The 24,471-nt window shown below is 43.4% G+C and overlaps 2 protein-coding genes across 11 annotated transcripts in view; both read left to right on the top strand.

Moving 5' to 3' along the window:
* LOC139609466 (collagen alpha-1(XVIII) chain-like) overlaps positions 1 to 14,404 on the top strand; it is a 36,538-nt gene extending 22,134 nt beyond the window's left edge. For 5 of the 9 annotated variants that reach the window (XM_071464098.1, XM_071464099.1, XM_071464096.1 and 2 more), the window contains exons 3-43: positions 446 to 526; positions 600 to 659; positions 1,562 to 1,637; positions 2,147 to 2,206; positions 2,971 to 3,113; positions 3,218 to 3,235; positions 3,454 to 3,660; positions 3,745 to 3,771; positions 3,870 to 3,932; positions 4,016 to 4,099; positions 4,178 to 4,228; positions 4,528 to 4,668; positions 4,805 to 4,858; positions 5,033 to 5,077; positions 5,194 to 5,274; positions 5,608 to 5,739; positions 5,810 to 5,875; positions 5,963 to 5,989; positions 6,226 to 6,324; positions 6,431 to 6,466; positions 6,597 to 6,680; positions 6,878 to 6,910; positions 7,043 to 7,078; positions 7,164 to 7,223; positions 7,896 to 7,973; positions 8,092 to 8,127; positions 8,242 to 8,295; positions 8,449 to 8,520; positions 8,646 to 8,711; positions 8,828 to 8,858; positions 9,358 to 9,411; positions 9,518 to 9,552; positions 9,663 to 9,785; positions 9,879 to 10,026; positions 10,117 to 10,181; positions 10,637 to 10,765; positions 10,863 to 10,895; positions 10,979 to 11,392; positions 11,487 to 11,684; positions 11,945 to 12,054; positions 12,163 to 14,404. In XM_071464098.1, coding sequence (XP_071320199.1) covers positions 446 to 526; positions 600 to 659; positions 1,562 to 1,637; positions 2,147 to 2,206; positions 2,971 to 3,113; positions 3,218 to 3,235; positions 3,454 to 3,660; positions 3,745 to 3,771; positions 3,870 to 3,932; positions 4,016 to 4,099; positions 4,178 to 4,228; positions 4,528 to 4,668; positions 4,805 to 4,858; positions 5,033 to 5,077; positions 5,194 to 5,274; positions 5,608 to 5,739; positions 5,810 to 5,875; positions 5,963 to 5,989; positions 6,226 to 6,324; positions 6,431 to 6,466; positions 6,597 to 6,680; positions 6,878 to 6,910; positions 7,043 to 7,078; positions 7,164 to 7,223; positions 7,896 to 7,973; positions 8,092 to 8,127; positions 8,242 to 8,295; positions 8,449 to 8,520; positions 8,646 to 8,711; positions 8,828 to 8,858; positions 9,358 to 9,411; positions 9,518 to 9,552; positions 9,663 to 9,785; positions 9,879 to 10,026; positions 10,117 to 10,181; positions 10,637 to 10,765; positions 10,863 to 10,895; positions 10,979 to 11,392; positions 11,487 to 11,684; positions 11,945 to 12,054; positions 12,163 to 12,373 — 3,621 coding nt within the window. In that variant the 3' untranslated portion in view covers positions 12,374 to 14,404. The remainder of the gene's footprint in view (positions 1 to 445; positions 527 to 599; positions 660 to 1,561; positions 1,638 to 2,146; positions 2,207 to 2,970; positions 3,114 to 3,217; positions 3,236 to 3,453; positions 3,661 to 3,744; positions 3,772 to 3,869; positions 3,933 to 4,015; positions 4,100 to 4,177; positions 4,229 to 4,527; positions 4,669 to 4,804; positions 4,859 to 5,032; positions 5,078 to 5,193; positions 5,275 to 5,607; positions 5,740 to 5,809; positions 5,876 to 5,962; positions 5,990 to 6,225; positions 6,325 to 6,430; positions 6,467 to 6,596; positions 6,681 to 6,877; positions 6,911 to 7,042; positions 7,079 to 7,163; positions 7,224 to 7,895; positions 7,974 to 8,091; positions 8,128 to 8,241; positions 8,296 to 8,448; positions 8,521 to 8,645; positions 8,712 to 8,827; positions 8,859 to 9,357; positions 9,412 to 9,517; positions 9,553 to 9,662; positions 9,786 to 9,878; positions 10,027 to 10,116; positions 10,182 to 10,636; positions 10,766 to 10,862; positions 10,896 to 10,978; positions 11,393 to 11,486; positions 11,685 to 11,944; positions 12,055 to 12,162) is intronic. The other 4 variants (XM_071464100.1, XM_071464095.1, XM_071464094.1 and 1 more) reach the window with 3 other exon arrangements.
* Positions 14,405 to 14,555: 151 nt separating this feature from the next.
* LOC139609468 (NLR family CARD domain-containing protein 3-like) lies at positions 14,556 to 24,471 on the top strand. 2 transcript variants are annotated; one of them, XM_071464101.1, is made up of 17 exons: positions 14,556 to 16,243; positions 16,821 to 16,920; positions 17,400 to 17,513; positions 17,598 to 17,705; positions 17,997 to 18,075; positions 18,213 to 18,417; positions 18,917 to 20,708; positions 20,858 to 21,031; positions 21,133 to 21,306; positions 21,394 to 21,561; positions 21,806 to 21,979; positions 22,082 to 22,255; positions 22,648 to 22,821; positions 22,944 to 23,117; positions 23,204 to 23,377; positions 23,460 to 23,506; positions 23,588 to 24,471. In XM_071464101.1, exons 2-17 carry the CDS (start codon positions 16,835 to 16,837, stop codon positions 24,115 to 24,117), a joined length of 4,347 nt encoding a protein of 1,448 aa, XP_071320202.1. In that variant the 5' UTR covers positions 14,556 to 16,243; positions 16,821 to 16,834; the 3' UTR covers positions 24,118 to 24,471. The 2 variants fall into 2 exon arrangements, with proteins under 2 accessions (XP_071320202.1, XP_071320204.1); XM_071464103.1 differs by having other exon boundaries at positions 23,212 to 23,377; positions 23,588 to 23,729.

Raw genomic sequence — 24,471 nt, 5'->3', positions numbered from 1 at the left:
CATGGTTTTTGAAGTGGAAAAGTGGAGAAGAAATTGATTTAATTTAATATGTGGTAAACTTCAAATTGTGTCTCATTTTCAGCTGCAGCCTTTGACTTTTTCTGCCTAATTCAACCAAAAAAGTCGTTTTTCAAGGGTACAACTGGTCTCTGTTGTCAGATATTCACCTGTCAAGCATCATAAAGTCCACCTGGACTCGAAACTGTCTGTATCTTGTTTAAAAGCCAGAATCCAGGCTCTTAAAGATCATCTCAAGAGTGGCAAAGGCAGCTGACACAATACTCTGCTCTGCATGAGTCACTTCTCTCATGTTTTCCAGCTCTGGAGGTTTGAGAGGAAGCTGAATTCATGCCTGATTATCATCATGGTGAAATAAAATGCATTCACCTCCGTGTGTGTGTGTGTGTGCGTGTGTGTGTGCGTGCGTGCGTGTGTGTGTTTCTAGGGGGAGATCGCGGAGCTGAAAGTGGTGGGAAACCCTCAGGCAGCTGAGCGCTTGTGTGACGACGAGGACGACTCTGACGCTGTGAGTATCTGAGTTTGAGGACTGTAAGTGTCACGATGCTGTTGTGTTTCATCTTTTTCTCCGCGTCTCTCAGGCCTCTGGCGACTTTGGCAGCGGTGACGGTGAGGGCAGACGGACAGGACACACTGCAAAGGTCAGTTTGTCTTCTGTCATTCACATTCAAAAGCTGCTCATCTGATGTGATGGTGCAGGAGTGACAGTGTAGGGAGGAGTCTGGCAGACAGCTCACACAACAGCTTAGATCAATGTGACTCACTGTTTCTCAATGGTCTCATAGGATAAAAACTGTTGTGGTGATTCATTGGAGGCACTTTACTGATTTTACACATGAAGATCAGTTTACTCATCATGAGGAATCCTGAAAACAGTTACATAAAGTCCTGTGTGGCTCAAGAGGCAGCTCTCCAAAACTCAGCCTGAGACCTACAACAGTGTGACAACCTGCAGTGATGGGGAAGACGAGGGCATAATGTTGTAGAGAATATGTGTTGATCACGTTTAGCATTTTAAATTATAGTCTGAGTGGGTTTCTTATATAACCTGCCACAAAAAGTGGAATTAAAATTTATTTGTCTTTGGTAATTGTCCAGTGAGTGTAGTTTATTTATGTTCACAAGCTCTTTTATTGCTGTTTGTCATCATCTGATTGTGGGAAGCAGTCAGATTGGCTGCTGCAGATGCACCAATGTTTTTTTTAATGCAGCTTTTCAGTTAATTACAGGAGAACATGCACTTTGATGAAATTCAGTCAAATACTTAGATGCATGAAAAGGTTTCCTGTGTTAAGTCTGAAACACTGAATAAATGTCATATATTAACAACAGATGCAGCTTCTGAGCAAAAATATTAGTGGGATTCATCTAAAATTTATGAGAAGTCCGAGTTGCAGCTCGAGTTCAACAACAGTCACAAATGTAGAAATAAATCAGTGAGAAAAGTTTTGATATGGGACATTTAATTTAACTCTGCCACTGGATAAATCCAGGAGATGGTGCCTGCAGATGTTTTCAACTTTTCTACTGTTCTACTTTCCAGACCACCCCAGCCCCCTTCCGTCCAGTACCTGAGCCCCCGCTCACATCCTCACAAGGAACCACAGTGAAGGAAACAGGTAAAATAATAATAGTCTAACAACAGTAGAATCACCTCCGACTGTAAATCTTCAGCGTGCGCCTGCCAAGACGTTGATCACAGTAAACACACTGTGGAAAAGAGTAATGGAAGTTTTTAATCATACAGCAGCCGCAGCCAAAGAAACGTCGTGTAGAAAACTCTGTTTTTATCCAGAAACATGTGCATATAGCTGCTTGTCTGGACCTGAGTGTGTGGGGAGTTTTGCTGCAGGGTTTGAGTTTGCAACAGGAGTGTAACTGGAAACTCTTTAGCTCCCTCAAGTGGGAAAATTCAAGAAGCAAAGCATTTTTGTTTAAGTGGCTCACAAGGCAAAAGAAAACTGGCTTTTGGCTCTAAAAGCAGACGTTAGAAAGTCCTTCATCACCTCTTCCAAAAAATTCAGACAGAAATGAACCGGGCTCTACAGTCCCTGCTCTGCAAGCCAGCGCTCGCAGGCCTCGTGCAGCCGCGGAGCAGCAGGTAAAGTTGTGTTTGTGTTGACTTCAGATGCCAGGCATTGGCAGCCGTCAGTGGACTACAGTCGGCCCGGATCGCCAGGCCCGAGAGGTGGGTCGCTGGGGGCAAAAGGATTCTGATTATGGCTGTCAGAACGCAGATTAGGATTGGATCCTAATTGTCATGTGGCCGTCCTATCACAGCATAGGATGAGCGTGGCGTAGTGATTTCTCATCATGTTGAGGGGGGCCTGGGGCTGTGAGCTGTCGGCATGTTGGTGGAGGTTTGCTGACATCCTGTTGCTCCTGTGGTCTAAACTGTTCAACATGAGAAGATTCAAAGCAAATGTAAATGGCTTTTGTTCGAGGTGATTTGAATATGCTTTGCTTAAACACAAACCTGACATGATGATGGCTTTTAGTTTCCTAAAGATAAGAATCTAACGTAAATGTACGACATCAAACACATGAAACATTAACCAAATTAAATGAAACATAAGGCTCAGTGAAGACTGTCATTGTTTAACAAAGCTGTTATTATTTCTTAATTATTGACTTGGAGCTTCTACATTAAAAAATCACTCAATCACTGATGGGAACATGCAAATATACATGTACAAGTGTCGTCCACCTAAGTTGCATCTGTTGGACACATGGAGTGGATCAGAATTATGCAGCAGCGCCCTCTGCTGCACAGAGGGTTTCACTACAGACGTGTTTTTTGCACTGTCTGACTGTTTCACCTTTTATTCTCCTTCATCAGTCGCTGCTTTCTCACATGTTATAGTTTCAGTCTGAATTTAGCAGTGATGGTGGTACCTCTCAGCTCACAATGTGTCGTCGTTCCTAACTCCTGTCACATGACACATCCTTCAGGTCCTGATGGCGCTAAAGGTGAGAAAGGTGACAGAGGAGAGAAAGGTTCAATGGGGGAAGTCGGCCCCGCAGGACCAAAGGGAGATTCAGGGTCCAGCTTTGGCTCTGGTGTCTCCTCTAGTGGTGGAGAACAAGGACAGAAGGTAAATGACTGTGCATCACCTGCCTCACACACACACACACACACACACACACACACAGTGACATATGATTGACACTATAATTTGTCTCTTTGTATTTTTTTCAGGGTGAAAAAGGTGCAAAGGTATGTTCACTGTCTCATCCTCTACACTACAGTGTTCATCACCTGTGTGACGTAACACAAATACACAGGCTAATATTAGCTTCGTCACAACAATAAAATACAAAAAATACACAGTTTTTCATGAGTTTCAAGGCTTTCCCATGTTATATAAATTAAATTACAATAGCTATAAAAGTAACATTGCTGCATAGTTACTCATATGATTTTTTTCTTACCAGGGGAGCTCTGGTTTTGGATACCCTGGAAATAAAGGAGAACGTGGGGCTCAGGGGCCTCCCGGGCCCCCTGGTCCTCCCGGACCTGCAGCTGAGGTGGTCAGACTCGGGGATGGCTCTGTTGTGCAGCAGGTGGCTGGACCCCCTGGACCTCCCGGACAGCCTGGGGCAGATGGTGCTGCGGGACCTCCAGGAGCTGATGGGGAGCCTGTGAGTGGAGAGAAATCCTGACTTCCTGATTTGTTGAGTGTTTTTAAGGTTCATGTTTCTCACTGACTGTTGACGGTCTTTCAGGGTGACCCAGGAGAGGATGGGAAAGTTGTAAGTGACTTTGATTTTACTGAATAATTCAAATATTTCTGTCCAGATAATAAAAAAAAAAGATCAATCTAATTGTGTTCTTTTACTTCTGTTTCCAGGGTCCTGCTGGTCCACAAGGTCCCCCAGGAAGTCCAGGAACCCCTGGTGCCCAAGGCCAAAAGGTTAAGTAGACAGTGGACACAGATGGAGTATTATTGCATCACTTTGTTTAGTGTCATAATGTGTGGCGTCTGAATCTTTGCAGGGTGACCGTGGAGAGGGGCAACCAGGACCCAGAGGGCCCCCAGGGCCACCAGGACCTCCTGGACCTGGCACTGGTGATCGCCCAGTACGTCCACACTTGGTTTTCTTTCAGTGTTTAACTTTTCAAGACACATTTGTCACTGTGTTTTGTTGATTTCAACAGACCTTTGTTGACATGGAGGGCTCCGGATTTCCAGACCTGGACAAAATCCAGGTATGTTTACTGTGACTTCTAATGTTCGTCTGGTTTTTCTGGGCTTCACTCGCTTTCCCAGAGTTCAGGCTGTTTGGACCCTCACGGTGTTATACAATAGGTTACTAGGCTGTTGCTGGGGAAACGAAGGTCTTCTAGATAAGGATGCAGAGAAAAGCATAAACTCAGAGAATACTGCCCAAACACAGGGGACAGAACCAGACACATGTAATATTAATTAGATAAAAACATGTGACAATGACCAGGTTTACATCACACAGCCTTATTCAGGTCACATCACTTTGTGGTTTATTATCCAGGGGCCCCGCGGTCCTCCTGGTCCCCCAGGTCCTCCTGGACCTCCTGGAATCCCTGGTAATTCAGTTGCACTGGGACCCAATGGTCCCATAGCCTTTGGACCTCCTGGACCACCTGGACAAGACGGAGTCCCTGGTCTGCCAGTGAGTATTTTACTTTGTCTGACTGTGACCGTAACGACTTACAGACCTAAAATATTCTATATTACTTTATTACTTTTGTGAGGTTGTGAAAAGTAAAAACACTGACTGTTTGTGTGCATCGTGTCTGCTGTTTCAGGGCCCTCCTGGTCCTCCTGGTTCACCTGGCCAACCTGGACTCAGAGGAGAGAAGGTGAGAATGAAAACTGCTGAATATTTCTCACAGATTTCAAATAAAATATGTGGCGTCATTTTTTGAGCAGGTTTTTGATAAAAGCAGAAACCTGAGTTAGGAGTCATGGCGGCCCATCGAACTGCTGTTGAGATATTATATGAATGAATTTTTTTAAATCTGTTTTTTCTCCAGGGCGACTGTGGTGAGCTCGGACTTCCAGGACCAGTTGGAGAAAAGGTAAGTTGAGCTGGACTTTTTATCCTTAAAACTCAAATCTGTGATTCATATGAACGAAATGAATCAAGGATGAATTTGTGGCGGGTGCATCCAGATAGATTCTCTCTCTCCTTTAGCAAGAAACACAAGACTCCAGCTTTTTCACCGGCCTCTTCTCTTACTTTACTCCATCCTCTCCGGTGTCTAACGGGTCACAGGTACTGGGGGGGGCTCTGCCTTGGTGATTTCCTGTCCCTTTCCCGCGGTTTCTATTTCAACCTGATGATTTGTGAATGATTCCAGATCCTGATGATTTAACCCGCATCCCTCAGGCTACATGTTCCTAACCTGAGAAGACTTTTGCTCTGTGGTTTGGTTAAATGTTCTGCTGCTTACTTTAACTTTTCCAACAATAACATCGCACTCTATCTAACAATGTTAAGATCACTGAACTCTGCTGATCCTCTGGTTTTCTACCTCTGCATGTGTCTCTTGCATGCCACCTTCTTCTTTAAGTATAACCCATCCACTTTTTTCCCCACCCACCTCAGGGTGCTCAGGGTGACCTGGGACAGACGGGTCAGCCAGGGCAGACTGGGCTTGCAGGGCTTCCAGGCCCCATGGGACCAGTTGGACCTCCAGGACCCCCCGGACCACCGGGACCACCTTACCGCATCGGCCATGTGAGTAGAGGTTTCTTCAAAATCTGGATCATAAAATATGGGACCTTTAAAATCTATTTTCTCCTTTCAGAGTGACGGGGATGGATACGAGGTGATCAATGGCGTACCTGGAGTCAGAGGCCCACCTGGACCACAGGTACACATTTACCCACACATGACATTGCTGTCACTGTCTTCACAGTACAAGTACTAACTCTGTGTTTTCCTGTGTCACGTCTTCCAGGGACCACCTGGAATTGCAGGTCTACCTGTAAGTACAACAAAGACTTATTGTAATTTGTATTAAACCAAAAGGAAAATAAAAATATAAATCTCTGGAGTCCAGGTTTATTTTAGTAAATTTCTATGTGTCTCCTTTTTTCAGCTCAAACTCAGCCACAAGTATAAAGCTGCCAGGAAATATGGCACAGACACCTATAAAAGAATCCCTCAAAATGTTATTATAGAGCAGGACTGTGGTGATATCATTTCAACTTTGATTTCTAGGGTAAGCCAGGTTTGCCAGGTAACCATGGAGACAAAGGAGCAGAGGGACCAAGAGGAGCACCTGGGATCCCAGGCGTGGACGGATTTCCCGGACAGCCGGTGAGTAGCTGGATAAACTGCTTCTTATAGACAACATAACATATAAATAAGACACAACCGCTCTTTGTTTTCATGGTAATAATAATCTGTCGTGTTCAATCTGTAGGGTCAAAAAGGAGACACAGGAGAGAAAGGAGAGATGGTGAGTTATATACAAAACATACAGGCTGTAATATGCACATGTATTTTCATTATTCAAATCATCTTGAAATATTCTCCATGTCAGTTTTTACTTCCTCTTATGGATGATTTTCTTTCTGTTTGTGTTGCAGGGTCTTCCAGGGCGAGACGGTGGACCACCTGGACCTCCAGGGCCTCCCGGATCTCCAGGACAGATCATCTACCAAACAGGCGATGTGAGTCACAGAGAGAGAGAGAGAGACTGATCCTTTAAAATAAAATAACCTGCACATCGCAGCTTGCCAGTTAACTGCTCATTCACTAAATCACTGATTGGAGCTGAGTTGTTTGAGTTTCTCATATCCACTAACAGTCACTGCTCGCTTCGTTTGTTCACCTGCTCACTAACTGACCTAACTTTGTCTTGCTGTAGTATAACGACGTATATTGGAACGAAGGGTGGGAGGTGAGTGGACACACCCTTTGGTCCCGTAACCCATCTTACTACAAACCTTACTAAACTGAAGTCTGAATTTTAACGTGAAAACAATATATATATATATTTTTTTTAAATGCCATATTATTCGCTTTTCTGCAGGGAGGTCCTGGTATTCCAGGTCGAGCAGGATTCCCGGTACGTATCCCTGTCATTATCACGCAGTTCAGCGAGGAAAAATACAAAAATGGAAGTTAATTATGTGTTATGTGTTTTGATCCAGGGGCCCGTGGGACCAAAAGGAGATAAAGGAGATTCTGGTCCTCCAGGATATGCACCTAAAGTAGGATAATCCAGCTTTTAATCAATTCATTTTTCATTTTGCTCACTCAAAGATTAATATTTTTACAAAATTATACACTGTAAAGATATATTTGTCCTACTAATGAGCTATATTTGAAAAAAAAATCTGCATATCCACAAAGAACACAAGGATTTCTTTCAATAGACCATTCTTTTATTTTACTTTGATAATTTCTAATTTAAGATAGATTCTCTTGTTTTTCTTTGCTGTGATCACAATTAAAATATCTTATTATCTCAAGTTAATAAAGTCACAGTTTTGCAGATATCATATGACAGGTATAAAGTGCGAGTCTCTCTGTTTATTAATCTCAACAACATAAATAAGTTTTTGTCAGTTAAAATGAGACGTGTGAGGACTTTAAGGCTGAGCTTGTTGGGACAAACATGAATTTTTTGTTTTCTGGACATTAGCTTTGTCTCCCAGAAAACAATGTTGATATCTTGGCCCTTTCAAAATAAATGCAGCACATCAGTGTAATTCAATACCTAGAGATCACAATCATAGGAAAATAGTTTGATACCTTTAGATAATGAAACAATTACATTTTAATATAAAGGTTATGGGCAGTGGCAGCTGCTCCCAGCTGGCATAAAGCATTTTTCCAGTGTTGGTTGTAAATGTTTGTGTTTAAAACATTGTTTTATTCAGGGACAGAAAGGAGAGCCTGGTATCATCATGGGGGCTGACGGGAGGCCCATGTACCTGGGTGGCCTGGCAGGACAGCCGGTAAAAAGCTTTCTGCATCACACCTTAAATTATATGATATCTAGCACGATTTCTGTCATGTTAATGTTCATAAGCGTCTACAGTACAGTCAGTGTTTACAGTTTGTATGTGTTTACAGGGGGAGATGGGACCTCCTGGCCCTGTGGGACCTCCAGTGCGTACCACATTTTTATTTTCCACATTTAGAGTGTTTTTGCTGATATTATATAACCTCACGGTATCACATCAGTGTAATAAAACCGTATGACCCTTTTTTTTCTACCTCCAGGGTTCACATGGCCCTCCAGGCCAGAAGGGAGAGATCGGGCTCCCGGGCCGACCGGTAAGTGCGTTTCTTGCAAATGTCAAATCACATTTTCACATCAAGTCAGTTTAAAATGGAACAAACAAGCCCACACTACCTCTACACTTAGGGGCCTGTTAATATTTAATGTTATAGGACTTAATTATGGTTGTGGATGTGTGTTTTCTGCAGGGCCGGCCAGGGCTGAATGGCGTGAGAGGAGAGAAGGGAGATTCAGGCAGTGGACCCGGATTCGGATACCCTGTGAGTATCACAGATTTTGGCTTATTTTTCTATTTAGTAAAAGTCATCACAGCCTGAATTCAGTCAGCTTGTATCATCGGTCCATCAACACACACACAGAGTAATCAACATTTGTTGTGTCCCAGGGTGCTCCAGGTCCACCAGGCCCTCCTGGACCTCCTGGACCTCCTGCTCCCGTCGACAGACTCAGAGTGAGTGGAGAAATCTTTACCACAGTGATGCAGCAGTTGTGGGTCCTGTGGGATGAAGGGTGAGATGGGGTATTGATTTATGGATGTGATAGATTATCTCTGTGTTTTCTTTTCAGGGATATGACGATTACTCCAGATATTACCCAGGTGAGATCAGCTCATACTGTCAATGACCATCAGTTTCTTAGCAATACTCAGAGGAGAAGACTGATACCACTCTCATCACAGTAAGGAGAGATCACATGGAAGTGATAACAACAATAACAACAGAGAGATTTGGTGATTAGACTCCATCGATGAAGCATCTTCATTAAACCCAAATGAAGATAAGAGATGGGATAGATCCCCAGGAGTCTAGACCCTGGTGGAGGTGGAGCAGAGCCAGCAGGCGGCTGATAGACGAGAGTCCCCGGCTGGGAGCTTTACAGCTGCTGGTTGGCGGATGTTGTTGCCTTCGGATTGAACCAGGAAACTAAGCTGTTTCCCCTGCTTCCACTCTTTATGCAAAGCTAAGATAACCAGCTGAGAGTGATATCAAACTTCTTCTCTAACCCTCAACAAGAAATCAAAGATGTCAAACTACTCCTGTGAATGTGAAGCTGCTTTGTTTAACTTCATCCATTGCTGCTGTTGCCTTCGTTTGTAGCTGTAAAGGGAGAGAAAGGAGATCGGGGACCACCAGGGATACTTCAAATCCCAGGTAGCACTAAAACCTGCTCATACATGCAGAACAAATGTAAAGTAAAAGTTCTGTATTTTCAGCATTTAGACAATTTTAAAGCAAGGCCTTTTGTTTTCTGATCCAGGTCTGGGGACGACCTATGACATTTACACTTTAAAGGTGATCGTCAGCTTTATTCTTTCATCACACTTTTGATTCTACGGATCAGAGTTTACGGTTAAACTATTAGCACCAGTAAGATTTTTGCTTATCTGTTTGTTTGTGTCCAGAATGAGTTGAAAGGTGAAGTGGGAAGTCCTGGCTTGAAAGGAGAGAAAGGAGAACCCGGAGGAGGATATTATGACCCCCGCTATGGCGGGGGTCATGGAGCCCCAGGAGTGCCTGGACCTCCGGTAACATCAAAAACATAATGCAACTTCAGGATTTGCATAATTATTGAATAGCTACATCTTAAATTATAATCTTCTCTGCCCTTGTCCCATCAGGGCCCTAAAGGTGACTCCATCCCTGGTCCACCAGGCCCTCAGGGGCCACCTGGTCCACCAGGAAGAGGCTATGATGGGCAACCTGGACCACCAGGGCCACCTGGGCCTCCAGGAGCCTCTCTCCCTGGATCCTACCGAGGCACACAGAGTGAGTTGTAATCATAAACACACCCAAATACTCAAGATTAAGTCTGTGTTTAGTCTCATTCGAGCTGATGTGACTGTCTTTAAATGACAGCTATCAGCATCCCTGGGCCACCGGGACCACCTGGAGTGCCCGGACTGCCGGGCTCCTCCTCTGGGGTAAGAAGACCTTTGACTCAGTGATATTTCTGCTTTACTTCCTTATTAGCTTCAAGACAGAAATAACCTGGACTCACTACACTGCTACCAGACTTTGACTCACGAGCACCTGTTGAGTTAGATAAACATCAATTATCGATTAATGTTTAATCTCAGGGAGTAGAAAATCATGATATGCAGTTAGAATCCATTGATAAAACTATTTTTGGGTTGCCAGATTAGCGTTTATCCTCCTTGGGCAGGATGCTACATCTGTTCAGTGTATTTAATTCTTTGATGTAACAGGTGATTGATTAACATCATTGGAGTTGCTTTATTGATGACTTTAGCATTTGTAACTACAGGATGTTGAATGTTGAGATATTTTACACCTGTTGGAGGCAATAGAAGAAAAGTCACCCAAAAATTATCACCCAAATCAAAAAGTGAGTGTATGTTTGTGTTTGTGTTTGTAGGTGACAGTGCTGAGGTCCTACGATACCATGACAGCCACTGCTAGAAGACAACCTGAGGGCTCTCTAGTGTACATTTTAGACCAAACAGATCTCTACTTACGGGTCCGAGATGGTGTTCGACAAGTCCAGGTAAACCTTTATCTGTATGATGAGCCTAACTCAACCAGACTGACACAAAAATAAAGTTTTCCTTGTGTATTAATCCAGCTTCTCCTTTATCTTTCAGCTCGGGGGCTACATTGCTTTGCCCAGTGAGGATGTAAGTGTAATCTAGTCTTTTTTCTCCTCTCCAGAACACACAGCTCGCCCTGTGTTAACACATATCATGTACGTTATCTCCAGGGTAATGAGGTTGCAGCTGTGGAGCCCCCACCAGTCGTCCCCTACACTCCAGACCACCACTCACACACTGACTCCCAAAGCCCACCTGACAGTCACTCACAGCCTGACGCGCATCATCCGACACACGCAGACCCTCGATACCCGCCGAACCCCGATCCCAGATACCCAACCCACCCGGACCCCCGATACCACCCTGACCCACGATATCAGCCGGATCCACGGTACCCGGCACCAACAGATCCAAGGTTTCCAAGTTACACAGACCGCATAAACCAACCAGACGGTAGGTATTCTGTCAATACCGCCCAGGAACGCCCCACGTACCCGGACACTCGCTACCCAGTCACCCCTCAGCGAAGACCACCTCCTCCTGTGCCCCAGACTCCAGTCCACCACCACACTTCAGGTCCAGGGGTATGAGAAGCCACTTCTAACCTGTCACACATCTAAAGCTGCGCTCGGTTTTATCACAGACGTATATAATGTTAGCATGTTGGTGTTTCCACAGCTCCACCTCATCGCCCTCAACACCCCTCAGACCGGCTCCATGAGGGGCATCCGCGGCGCTGACTTCCTGTGCTTCACCCAGGCTCAGGCCATCGGGATGAAGGGAACTTTCCGGGCCTTCCTGTCCGCCAGACTCCAGGATCTGCACAGCATCGTCCGCAAGGCAGACAGGGACCGTCTGCCAATCGTCAACCTGAAGGTGCTGAAGCGAGGTTTTCTAACCAGTGACAGGAAATGTTTGACATTTTGGAGCATGCATGAGTTTGGAAAAGTCAGATCAGTACCATGAGAACAGTGTGTAAAGCTCCAATAAAGGCTGCCAATGCAAATCCAAATCCCTGCTTGGATGTACAAGGAGCTGTCACACTCCAATACTTTAGATTTTTCATTTCAAAAAACACAAAACATAATTGCACTACCAGATTTTTTGAGCTGCTCGTGTTGTCTCATCTCTCTCAGGATGAGGTTCTGTTTGACAGCTGGGACGCCATCTTCAACAACGGCAGAATGAAGGATAACGTACCGATCTACTCCTTCGATGGCAAGAATGTTCTCACTGACAGCACGTGGTGAGCCAGAGTCGCACACATGCAGTGGATGACTTTAAAACACTGTTATACCTTCATTCCGCTCACGAAAAACCGTCTTTCCACTCTACCCTATCTTTGATATCCCAGGCCGGAGAAGATGATGTGGCACGGGTCGACCAGCGAGGGTCAGCAGCACGTCAACGGCTTCTGCGAGACGTGGCGCGTGGGCGAGCGGGCGCTGAACGGCATGGCGTCGGCGCTGCAGAGCGGCAGTCTGCTCCAGCAGAGCTCCAGCAGCTGCTCCAGCTCCTACATTGTGCTGTGCATCGAGAACAGCATCGGCCACTCAAAGAGATAGACACTCACACACACATTTAAACACACAACACTGGACAAAGGGAAACCCAAAGCCAGGCTTTTGTCCACACACGCTCTCGTCTATCTTTGCACTGTCTGTGGTGCTTTGTAAATACGTTTTTTTCTAATTAATAATTAGTTTATGTTTGTTAGCCCCTCTTATATGGTGCTATACAGGATCATCCCACATGTTGAACCTAAGTTAAGCTCAGGTGACCTACAGTAACACACCCTCTGGCAGCCATATTGGAAGTCTGAACCTTTTAGTGTCCTTAAAAGCTGATTGTGTTTCCAAAGGTGCAGCTTTGTCAACACTTTTTAGTGTTTGTGACTTATCAGCTGGTATGTTGATATGAATATTGAGATGAGCATGTTTGGTGCTAGGTAAGGAAGCCATGATTTTATTTTTGATCTCTGCTTTGACCCCAGAACAGTGGAGGTGAATTGGTTCTTGTCTGTGGTTTTCACAGCTTTGGAAATTCAATTTAGAGACTTTAACAGTGCCTTATGTCCTGTTTCCTCTGGGTAACTGACAGAACACACAGACTGAAAAACTGTTTTCACTGGGACTATTGGTTTGGTAGAAAGTAGTTCCAGAGCGGTGGATGGGTTCTCCAAAGTAACAGGGCCACAGATGCCTCTTATTTATCACCATTACATTCAAATTACAGAACTAAGCATTCATTTTTCTAAAAAAGTAAATATCCAGCAACTTTTAAAAAAGGTTTAACAAGACTTTTTGCTACTTCTGAACTCCTCAAAGACTCTTCTGACCATCTGGATGGAAACATGTTCAGTTTGATCCACAATAAAAAAGATTTCTAACCTGTTTTCTAACTCATTTACTAATCAAACAATACAATATGAAGCAAAACTAATGTGTTACATTTGTCCCAGACAGAAAAACACACATTATTGTATTGAAGAGGAGGCAGAAGAATCTTGGAAATGTTATTTTCTGAACACTCTTGTTAAACAACTGTCTGGGTTTTTTAAAGATAGCTGGATGTTTATTTCTAAAGAAAAGTTTATATTATGTGAGTAAATTAATGGTAATATCTCAGAGAGGGGATACACCACTGTGATCATACATGGAAATTATATCCTCACTTCCACAAAATAACCTTGGAGCAAGAACTCGTTTCCTCATCCTTCCTGTCTGCGTTTAACCAAAAATATAATTAAAATATCAACATGACAAATTTACAGCTCAAGCACCTGAAAATCAGTGTTAAAAATCATTTAAACAAGGTATAAATATGACACTTACTTTCATATACAGTATTTGCTGCAGTGGAAAATAGAGAGATTGAAATACTCAGATGATTATAAAACTGTTTATCTGTTCAAACAGTGCAGTCATCAACACATTTCAGCATCCAACAGTGGGATAAACATTGACTATGAATTGTATGTTGTTTTAACTTCTTCTCTGTAACCCACAGCACTTGAGTCATAACCTTTTCATTTGTCTTACATGGGAAGATATTTTCAAAGCATATTTTTAGCAATAACAAAGGGATATTTATTTTTTATAAACTGTGCTTTTTTCTAGTTCAGCTACCACGTGTGATGTGAATGCTCTCACAGAGAACAATAACATTTCCAAATGTATCCAGCAAATGTGCAAAACAAACACAAACATGTTGAATACGTGTTGTTGTGATCCTTAAAAACGCAGGGAGTTTCCCACTGATATAAAGTTAGTTTCAGCAAACAAATAAAATTAATGTAGATATATCTGGAAAGAATTCAGCCATAAATGTTTTATGCACTGTTGCTTGTTAATTGTTTAGCTTCTTATTTGAGAGCAGTACAGTAAATGCACTGCAGCTAGCTTTCTGTGGACACTGGGGTGTCGTTAGTCCGTTTCTGAAGGCTAGAAAGACGTTTTCATGTACTAACAGAGCCATAACTAATGCAGTAAGCTGTGTATTAACCCTGCAGATTGTAACCTGTCTCCTTTTTTGTAATGTGAGCAACATTTCTGAAATGCTGCACCTCATTGAATAAATCTGTGTGGAAATTGTGAGTTATGTTCTCAGCTGATGGTTGTAGGGAAAACATGCGGATGTTACAGTTTTACCAGCTGAAAGCACATTTAGAAGTCTGCTCGATTCCTGCTGAATACTTGCACAGTGTGATGATAAGATCTACTGTGAGGGATTTCTCCTCTGGCCTGAGGTTGGCAGTGGAGGACGAGTTCGGCAGACATCAGATCTCATGATGGACAAAGCTTCGACCTTTGTTCTCATGTGCACACACAAACACAATAAACTCAAATGACCTTTAACCTCATTTGATGACGTTTAACTGCCACAGGGAAATTATTCCACTGTGTAAGGACTCACCTTGGGAGAGAGATAAAGCCATATAATCACAAGTTGAGGGCAATATGATACAAGTTTGTGTATGTTTGACTGTGCAGGACAAAGACATGTGGAGGTCATTAGACAAGTCCACCATCCTGATGGCCTTTTTCGTCTGTGTGTCTGCAGAAGTGTTTTCCTGAGCGAATAAGTTGGTGTAGTCTGTTTGTGGAGTGTTTCATTTAGCTTTCTAAACTCCTGTGATCCAGATAAGGAGCCGTGACTCATGAACATGTGCCATTGTGTGAGACAGCAGCCAGTTAGCTGTTGTTCATATCATGTGACTCAAAGGCAACGATCGTCTTCCAGGAACACAAGTCGCTACCTGCAGGATGCAAAGGGCTCTGGAACATTTAGTTCTTGTACAAGATGACGCAGCAACTTTATATTAAAACGCAACAGACAAAATTAATATAACAGCAGCAACCCATCCCCCGAAAATGGGTTTCAACACAGTGCAAATACGTGGCAATGAATTAGAGAGTGATTAAAGAAGAAACATATCAGTATTCAATAGACAACAGTTCATATTAATGCATTTTTTATCCTTTTTATCCATTTTTATCCTGCTCTTCCCGATCATTAATGGCTGTCACAAAGTGTGTCCAAATATGTTAAAAATCAAAATTAACCTCACAAAAGTATGAGAGGAAAATTTTGATGGATAGTAGTGAAAATTGGTTGGAAAAAAATATATTTATGACCTGATAAGACACTTGAGGGAAGGTCAGGGGTCACCAAAATCGCAAATCATCTTCTGGGGAACTGCAGAAATGCACAACTCAGCATTCAGTTTTGCAGATAGCTGGAAGAAAGGGACAGCAATAAGAAATAAAAGGGGGAAGTTTTCAGTGTGAGGCGTGCAGATAGTTATTTTAGTTATTTTAAGGAATTAAAAAATACAGAAGAAACGACTCTGAAAGCAGAAGACTTCGGTGCTGAATGTCCAAAAATGTCTTCTTCTTTTTTTTATAGGTGGTGGTTTCTATGTACAGTATGTCTGCTCATAGTCTTAATCTCCAGCTGCAGGAAGAGGACAATGTAAACACTGTAACTGCACCTTTCTTAAACAGGTTTCATTAATTCTTCTGTCATGTCTTAGGTCCCGTGTGTTTTTTTGTTTCACCTGTCAGTGAAACTGTACATCATTGTTTCCAGTTCATAGATGTGATGTGTATTTATTTGCCCTTGGCTCTGCCTTGAGATAGACCTCCCTCTTTAAACACAATGTTTAACACATCCTCAAATCATACAAAAGAGTTCTACCTTTATTTTAAGCAGCTGTGAGGGTAAAAATACCATGCGGGTGATTGAGGTACTTCCGCCTCAGGGTAAGGGGAGGACACATCCTGTCTAGCTGCCTGCCAGTGTCAGCTCAGGACACAGCACTCCACTACAAGACTGTAGGTTAAGTAGAACCAGTGGGGTGTGTCGCTGCAATCTGTATCTGGTTGTGCTTGGTGCAGTTTATTTCCCCTGACACTGTCTTCACCATGGAAAAGGTAATGTAACACACAGTTTCATCTCTTTTCATTGCGCTTTATTGACAATTATCATTACAGGTGTAACAGTCAGAAATATCAACCTCATACAGTACAGTGTTTAAGTCAGGACAGCCCTTGGTTGTACTGTTGCTTTACTCTAGTAATTCTACAATATAAAATATATGAATTATATGAATTAATAATAAGGTTTGTAAATCCTAATTTTGCCAACTACTACAGTAGGTTTTTGCACCCATTACCCTTTGACCTGAGCTGTGTATCCAACTGCTCTTGGGTCAAAAAGTTTCAGGTTCCATTTTAAATAGTAAAGAGTAAAAATATAATAATTATTATATTAAAAAACATGAAGTGATATTTCTATCAAATAATATTATGAGGAGCAAGTGTTATTCTTAATATATTATTTTTAGGATGTTATTATTATTCATGATTTATCCAAGATTTTATGTTTGGAGCCGAAACAGACATGACCAAATCAAACCCGCCTTTGTCTCTTTCTGCCTTTATCCAGACTTGACAGAGTAGTTTCATTTTCACTCTGACGCAGTATTTTCTTCCGTATGTTTGTATAAAGGCATAGGCTCGACTATGGATCTACCTGAGGGGGTAGATGAGGGGATCCTCCCCTCAAAGACCTCTGCATGTGGGGAGCATGGCTGCAGCAAAGCTCAGAGGTGAGCAGCATTTACACAAACCTGTACATACAGTCCAGTTTTTCCAGTGTTTTACATGTGGATCACACGCTAATGTCTGGGTAAAGGTCAAATTATCCAGTCATCTTTTGTTTGTCTTGGATTTTTTCCCCGTGTATTGGGAAAACAAAAGAACAAAAAGAAAAGAAATTTGTTTTTCTCGCAGTCTCTTATTAGTATGAAAAGCTTAAAGGGCAAGCCCAGAAAATATGACGGTGATCAGCCATTTTCTTTACCACACCCCCTCCAGAATTCATCTTGTCCTTGATATCCCCCTCTTAGATCAATTTTAATTATAATTATGGATTATATATTATAATTATTATAATATAATTATTATCATTAAAGAAACTCTCACCAGGAGCCTTTTACATATCATTCCCATCCTCTTCAGATATCCCAAGGCCTGGAACTTTTCTTTCCTGAAATGATTATTAAATATTAAACAACTTGTGTTGAAGCCCTGAGCAGCAGCAGGAGAGAGCAGCCTCCCCTGTACCCAGCTGTGTGTCCATGAAGAGCAACGATTCAATGGAGCCACCTCTCGCTTTCCAAAGACACTCTTCTGAAACCAAGTGAGTCAGCACACTCTGTTAGTATTAACAAGGCAATTTTTAGGTTGGAACTACATTTCTTTATCAATTATTTTTCTCTGTTAGGATCCAGGAGAAGAGACCAGACACTCCAGTATCAAGCTGTGTGTCCATGAAGAGCAACGATTCAATGGAGCCACCTCTCGCTTTCCAAAGACACTCTTCTGAAAAAGAGTAAGTCTCTGTGTTATCAATGCAAAGAACAAGTATGTAGTAAAATCTCTTATATTGATCTTTGTAAAGTTATGATTGAAATATCTGCAGAGCATGCAACAAAACGCTTGGTTCAGACTGCATTGGCCCAAACACTGAGCCCTGTGGTGCACAAAGACTCCCGATTAGATGCTGCCAAAAAGATTGAGAGCCAGTACTCTCTCCACAGTGATCGATCATTTTTGTTTCCAGTAAAACCAGAAATAAGCCAGTGTGAAAATGAATGTTCTGTATGCTGGTTCTCCTCCACAGACAACAACAGAAGAGTTCAGAAGATGACAGTGGTCAGTCTGTCCTGGAAGGTCAAACAGACGTGGACTCCATATTTATGGTGTGTACACATATAAGCGCATTAAGAAGCAATCATAAACGACCATTCTTGTGCTAATGCTCTCCATTGTACCTTCTGTAGACAATCAGGCTTTCCCCGTCTGACAGAAAATGTGTTTGTATATCATTGTTTTCCAGCTGCTCGAGCAGAACATTGTTAGTTTTGTGAAGAATGAGCTGAGGAGGATGCAGAGGGACTTAAATTCAGTGTGTTTGGATGATGGGGTGATGATGAGCGAGGAGGAAGAGGATATGAGGAGCGGCAGGGAGGCGTTTCTGAAAATCGCGCTGCTCTTCCTGAGGAGAATGAAGCAGGAGGGACTGGCTGAGTCTCTGCAGAGCAGTAAGAAGAGTGTTATTGCTGTAGCATGGTGGAAAGGGAAATAAGAAATAAGTGGGGAAGAGGAAAAGTACTTTACAGATCCAAAGCTGGAGATGGATGTTTTATATTGAACAGTTCATGTGGGTATAAGATAATAAACAGAATTATAAAAGAAACTGACCACTTGCTAAGCCCCAAACTAACGTAGTCGTGGAAAATTTGGTGTTAAAAAAAAAAACCAAGGTGACAAAGTGCAATGGAAACAGACTTGGCAAATAGATCATGTTTTCATCACCTGTTGGCTGGTGCTCTTTTAATGAGGTCGTCTTGTTGCACCCTCTTCTTCTGCTCATGTTGATGCACTCCACTCCTAATATCCGCAGAATTAGAGTGAATAGAAAAGTCCATTAATTGACATTTTCTTTACTGATTTTTTTTTTTAATTGTGATGGAAACTCTGTTGTTTTATATGCACTTCACATTGATTGTACCTTCGACTTGATGTTTTTTGTTCATGCAGAATCTCCTGCCATGTACCAGGGTAAACTCAAATCTAGTTTAAAGAAGAAGTTCCAGTGTTTGTTCGAGGGGACTGGCAAAACAAACCCGACCCTTCTGAACCAGATCTACACAGAGCTCTACATCACAGAGGGAGGGGCTGGAGAGGTCAATGATGAACATGAGGTCAGGCAGATTGAAACAGCTTCCAGGAAACCGGCCAGACCAGAAACAACCATCAGATGTGAGGATATCTTCCAAACCTTGCCAGGACAAGCTCAACCATGCAGGACAGTGATGACGAAGGGAGTGGCTGGCATCGGGAAAACAGTCCTAACACAGAAGTTCACTCTGGACTGGGCTGAAGACAAAGCCAACCAGGACATACACTTCACATTTCCCTTCACCTTCAGAGAGCTGAATTTGCTCAGAGGCAAAAAGTTCAGCTTGGTGAAACTTGTTCATCACTTCTTCACTGAGACCAAAGAAGCAGGAATCTGCAGGTTTGATCAGTTCCAGGTTGTGTTCATCTTTGACGGTCTGGATGAGTGTCGACTTCCTCTGGACTTCTACAACACTGAGATCCTGACTGATGTCACAGAGTCCACCTCAGTGCACGTGCTGCTGACAAACCTCATCAGGGGGAACCTGCTTCCCTCTGCTCGCCTCTGGATAACCACACGACCTGCAGCAGCCAATCAGATCCCTCCTGAGTGTGTTGATGTGGTGACAGAGGTCAGAGGGTTCACTGACCCACAGAAGGAGGAGTACTTCAGGAAGAGGCTCAGAGATAAGGAGCAGGCCAACAGGATCATCTCCCACATCAAGACATCACGAAGCCTCCACATCATGTGCCACATCCCAGTCTTCTGCTGGATCACTGCTACAGTTCTGGAGGATGTGTTGAAGACCAGAGAGGGAGGAGAGCTGCCCAAGACCCTGACTGAGATGTACATCCACTTCCTGGTGGTTCAAGCCAAACTGTGGAACGTCAAGTATCGTGTAGGAGCTGAGACAGATCCACACTGGAACCCAGGGAGCAGGGAGATGGTTTTGTCTCTGGGTAAACTGGCTTTTGAGCAGCTGCAGAAAGGAAACCTGATCTTCTATGAATCAAACCTGACAGAGTGTGGCATCGATGTCACAGCAGCCTCTGTGTACTCGGGAGTGTTCACACAGATCTTTAAAGAGGAGAGAGGGTTACACGCAGAGAGTGTGTACTGTTTTGTTCATCTGAGCATTCAGGAGTTTCTGGCTGCTCTTTATGTCTTCTTGACTTTCACTGACTCCGGCGTCAATCGGCTGTCTCAACCAAAAACCTGGTGGTCCAATCTCTTAAGGGACAAATCCAAAATATCATACCTCTTCCAGAGTGCTGTGGAAAAGGCTTTACAGAGTCCCAATGGGCACCTGGATTTGTTCCTCCGCTTCCTCCTGGGCCTTTCATTGCAGACAAATCAGACACTTCTAGGAGGGCTGATGACACACACCGGATCAAGCTCACACACCAGTCAGGAAACAGTGGAGTACATCAAGAGCGTGATCAGGAGAAATCTGTCTCCAGAGAGAAGCATCAATCTGTTTCACTGTCTGAACGAGCTGAACGATCGTTCTCTCGTGGAGGAGATCCAGCAGTACCTGAGTTCAGGACGCCTCCTCACAGCCAGCTTCTCTCCTGCTCAGTGGTCAGCTCTGGTCTTCATCCTGCTGTCGTCAGAGAAGGAGCTCCACGTGTTTGACCTGAAGAAATACTCTGCTTCAGAGGAGGCTCTCCTGAGGCTGCTGCCGGTGGTCAAAGCCTCCAATAAGTCTCTGTAAGTAAAGAGGAAATCATTGAATACATTCATGCGCTAATCCTGAAGATTAGAACCATTATCTGCAACACTAATAGAAATATTACATAAGTAGAGTATGAAATGATGAGTATTTAAAATAACACTTGCTTTCATTGTTGTTTGTTCAGGCTGAGTGGCTGTAACCTGTCGGAGAAAAGCGGTGAAGGTCTGGCATCAGTTCTCAGCTCCCAGTCTTCTAGTCTGAGAGAGCTGGACCTGACTAACAACAGTGTGAAGGACTCGGGGGTGAAGGTGCTCTCTGTGGGACTGGAGAATCCACAATGTCGGCTAGAAAAGCTGAGGTTCAATCATATTGTGATGTAATGTTTGTGAGCTGTTTGCTGTATCAGCTGTGGTTTTAGGCACTGATCCAGTTAAATCATGTTTCTGTTCATGTTGCCAGGCTGAACCAAAACAACCTCACTGAGAAATGCTGTCAGGACTTATCTTCAGCTCTCAGCACCGAGTCCTCTTGTCTGAGAGACCTGGACTTGAGTTACAACGACCTGCAGGACTCTGGGGTGAAGCTGCTCGCGGCTGGATTTAAAAGTCCACACTGCAGACTGGAAAAACTCAGGTCAGGATATGTTATGTTGCACAGGTTGTTAATGAATCAGTGGCATGACTCTTACATGCAATTAGACTGATTGAAATTCTTCTTCAGCCTGATTGGCTGTAATCTAACAGAGAGAAGTTGTGACTTTCTGGCTTCAAGTCTCAGCTCCTCCAGTCTGAGGGAGCTGGACCTGAGTAACAACGACCTGCAGGATTCAGGAGCGATGCTCCTCTCTGCTGGACAGGACAGTCAGCACTGTAGACTGGAAACTCTCAGGTAAGACCACATGACACCCTGGTTTAATACTGTGTCCTCATTATAATGTCACATGTGGGGCTTCACTTCTTGTTTTTTTAATTATCTGTTGTCCGGTCTGTGTCGTTCTCACAAATGCTGTTGTTTTATGGAAATTATAATTGTAATTCTAGAGATTGAGAAGTGGTTGTAGTGTATTAAAGCACAGTAGCTCTACAAACACTTGACATACTGTATAATACAAAAATTCTTGTCATTTTATCAGGTTGACTCAAACCAGGCTCACAGAAAAATGCTGTCAGGAGTTCTCACAAGTTCTCAGCTCCCAGTCCTCCAGTCTGAGAGACCTGGACCTGAGCCACAACGACCTGCAGGACTCAGGAGTCAAACTTCTCTTTGCTGGGCTGGCAGGTCCACACTGTAGACTCCAGACTCTCAGGTTAGATACAGCTTTTTGGAAAATGGGCTTATTCGCATTCTTACTTGACTTATTAAATATTATACTGTAAAGGTACTGTAAATGTTTCTGTCTCTTTGTCAGATTAAATCAAACCAACCTGACTGAGAAATGCTGCCAGGAGATCTCATCAGCTCTCAGCTCGCAGTCCTCCAGTCTGAGAGAGCTGGACCTCAGTAACAACCACCTGCAGGATTCAGGAGTCACGCTGATGTCTGCTGGACTTCGAAGTCCACGCTGCTCACTGGCAAGTCTCAGGTCAGGATTTTACAATTTGTAAAGTGTAATACAGCAAATGTGGCCTATTAATGAAAGCAGCCTCCTAAAGGTATTCGCTCTCTTGGTCTATCTCTCTCTCTCGCCCTCCACACATGTCATCTTCATGCATTTTCTCAGTTTCTTGTAATTAGTTAAAATGTAGAAATGACTTCATGAATAATTCAGTTCCCACACTTAGTGCCAAAGTGCCTTCTCATTAGTCCTGATATTAGTCTGTTGTTATTCGGGTTGTGACCAAAAATTTCAAATTTTAATATTTCTTCAATTACTACTAACAACTTCTCACGAATCCAGCATATTCGTTTACTTCAAAACATTCTGGGTTAAATGTTCTTATGCAGTCTGTAAGTTTACGGGTTGAAATCCTTCAGGCTGAGCGGCTGTAAGTTATCAGAGAGAAGCTGTGAAGCTCTGGTCTCAGTTCTCAGCTCCCGGTCGTCCAACCTGAGAGAGCTGGATCTCAGTAACAACCACCTGCAGGACTCAGGAGTGAAACTACTGTCTGCAGCACTGAGGAATCCACACTGTGCTCTGGAGACTCTGAGGTGAGATCTTATTTTCTGAACCCTTTTTTTCACTGACACTTGGGAAAGCTAAAATATAAAGAATAAATATAAAGAATACAAATCTGAACCAAAATATAAAGGGAAATGTTTTCATTTTTCAGGTTGAATGAAACCAGGCTGACAGGAAATTGCTGTCAGGATGTGTCATCAGTTTTAAGCAGCAAGTCGTCCAGACTGAGAGACCTGGACCTGAGCAACAACGAGCTGCAGGATTCAGGAGTGAAGCTGCTTTCCGCTGGACTCAGGAGTCCACACTGTACACTGGAAACATTCAGGTAAGCAGCAGTTGTTAATATTATTCACACCTGTGCTTTTCCTCCTGTTACAAATCAAAATGTTCAAATGTTTTGTATTTGTGGAGGTTGTCAGGCTGCTTGATCACAGAGGAAGGCTGCACCTCTCTGGCCTCCGCTCTGAGGTCCAACCCCTCCCACCTGAGAGAGCTGGACCTGAGCTACAATCATCCAGGAGACTCAGCAGTGAAGCTGCTTTCTGCTGGACCGGAGGACCGACGATGGAGGCTGGACGCTCTCAGGTATGGAGGGGAAATAAAAGAGAGGATGTTTATGAAGGTTAATTGTCTCCATGCTCGTCTGACTTTGTTTTCCTTCTTCCAGTGTGGATCATGCTGGTGCTCAGTGGGTGAAATCTGGTCTGGCAAAGTGTAAGTGTGTGAGGTGAATATTTCATCCATTCAGTCAGAGCCTGCAGACCTGATCTACACATATTGTTTTTTCACCTTCAGATGTGTGTGAACTCACTCTGGACCCAAACACGGCTCACAAGAACGTCGTCCTGACTGAGAACAACAGAAAAGTGATGCTGGCGATAGAGAAGCAGCCGTATCCCGACCACCCGGACAGATTCGACTGGTGCTACCAGCTGCTGTGCACAGCTGGCCTGGCTGGGCGCTGTTACTGGGAGGTGGACTGGGAAGGAGGGGTTGATATCGGAGTGACTTACAGGGGGCTCAGACGGAGAGGAGCCCGTGACGGTAGCAGGCTTGGGTGGAATGAGATGTCGTGGAGTTTGGAGTTGACTGATAAATGTTACTACGCCTGGCACAATAACATAAGGACAGCTCTTCTCACCAAACCCCCCGCTGCCTCTCACAGAGTCGGGGTGTATCTGGACTGGCCTGCTGGCACTTTGTCCTACTACAGTGTCTCGTCTGACTCACCAGTCCACCTGTACACCTTCTACTGTGCTTTCACTGAACCTCTCTACCCAGGATTTGGGTTCTTATCACTGGAGTCATCAGTGTCCTTGTGTTAGAAAACGCATGGAGAAAAATGTCTCCACTCAATGAACAATAATTTCTGTAGTTTGATATCACAGCTGCACAAAATCCTGTAGCCTCAGTTTTCATTGAATTCATTCAAATACACTAAAATTAGTAAAACTGTTTAAATCAGTTTCACAGCAGAATAACTCTTAAGAAACTACAACATAAATCTGATGCTTCCTTTGACAGTTTCCTATAATATTTTGTCACTAAAACTACTCTTCTGTACTGTACTGTTGTACTGATGGCCGTTTTTATTCAGTGTATTCTTTTTGTATTTATTATTATTGACTGTTATCTGTAAGCCAGACTGCCCCTCAGGGCCATTAAAGCTTTACTCTCTG

Source organism: Trachinotus anak, unplaced genomic scaffold (assembly GCF_046630095.1).
Source record: "Trachinotus anak isolate AG129_WGS33_773 ecotype Australia unplaced genomic scaffold, CSIRO_AGI_Tana_v1 ptg000026l, whole genome shotgun sequence".
Lineage (NCBI taxonomy): Eukaryota > Metazoa > Chordata > Actinopteri > Carangiformes > Carangidae > Trachinotus > Trachinotus anak.
The sequence above is the reverse complement of the archived record's forward strand: the minus strand, read 5'-3'. Positions and strand labels throughout refer to the sequence as shown.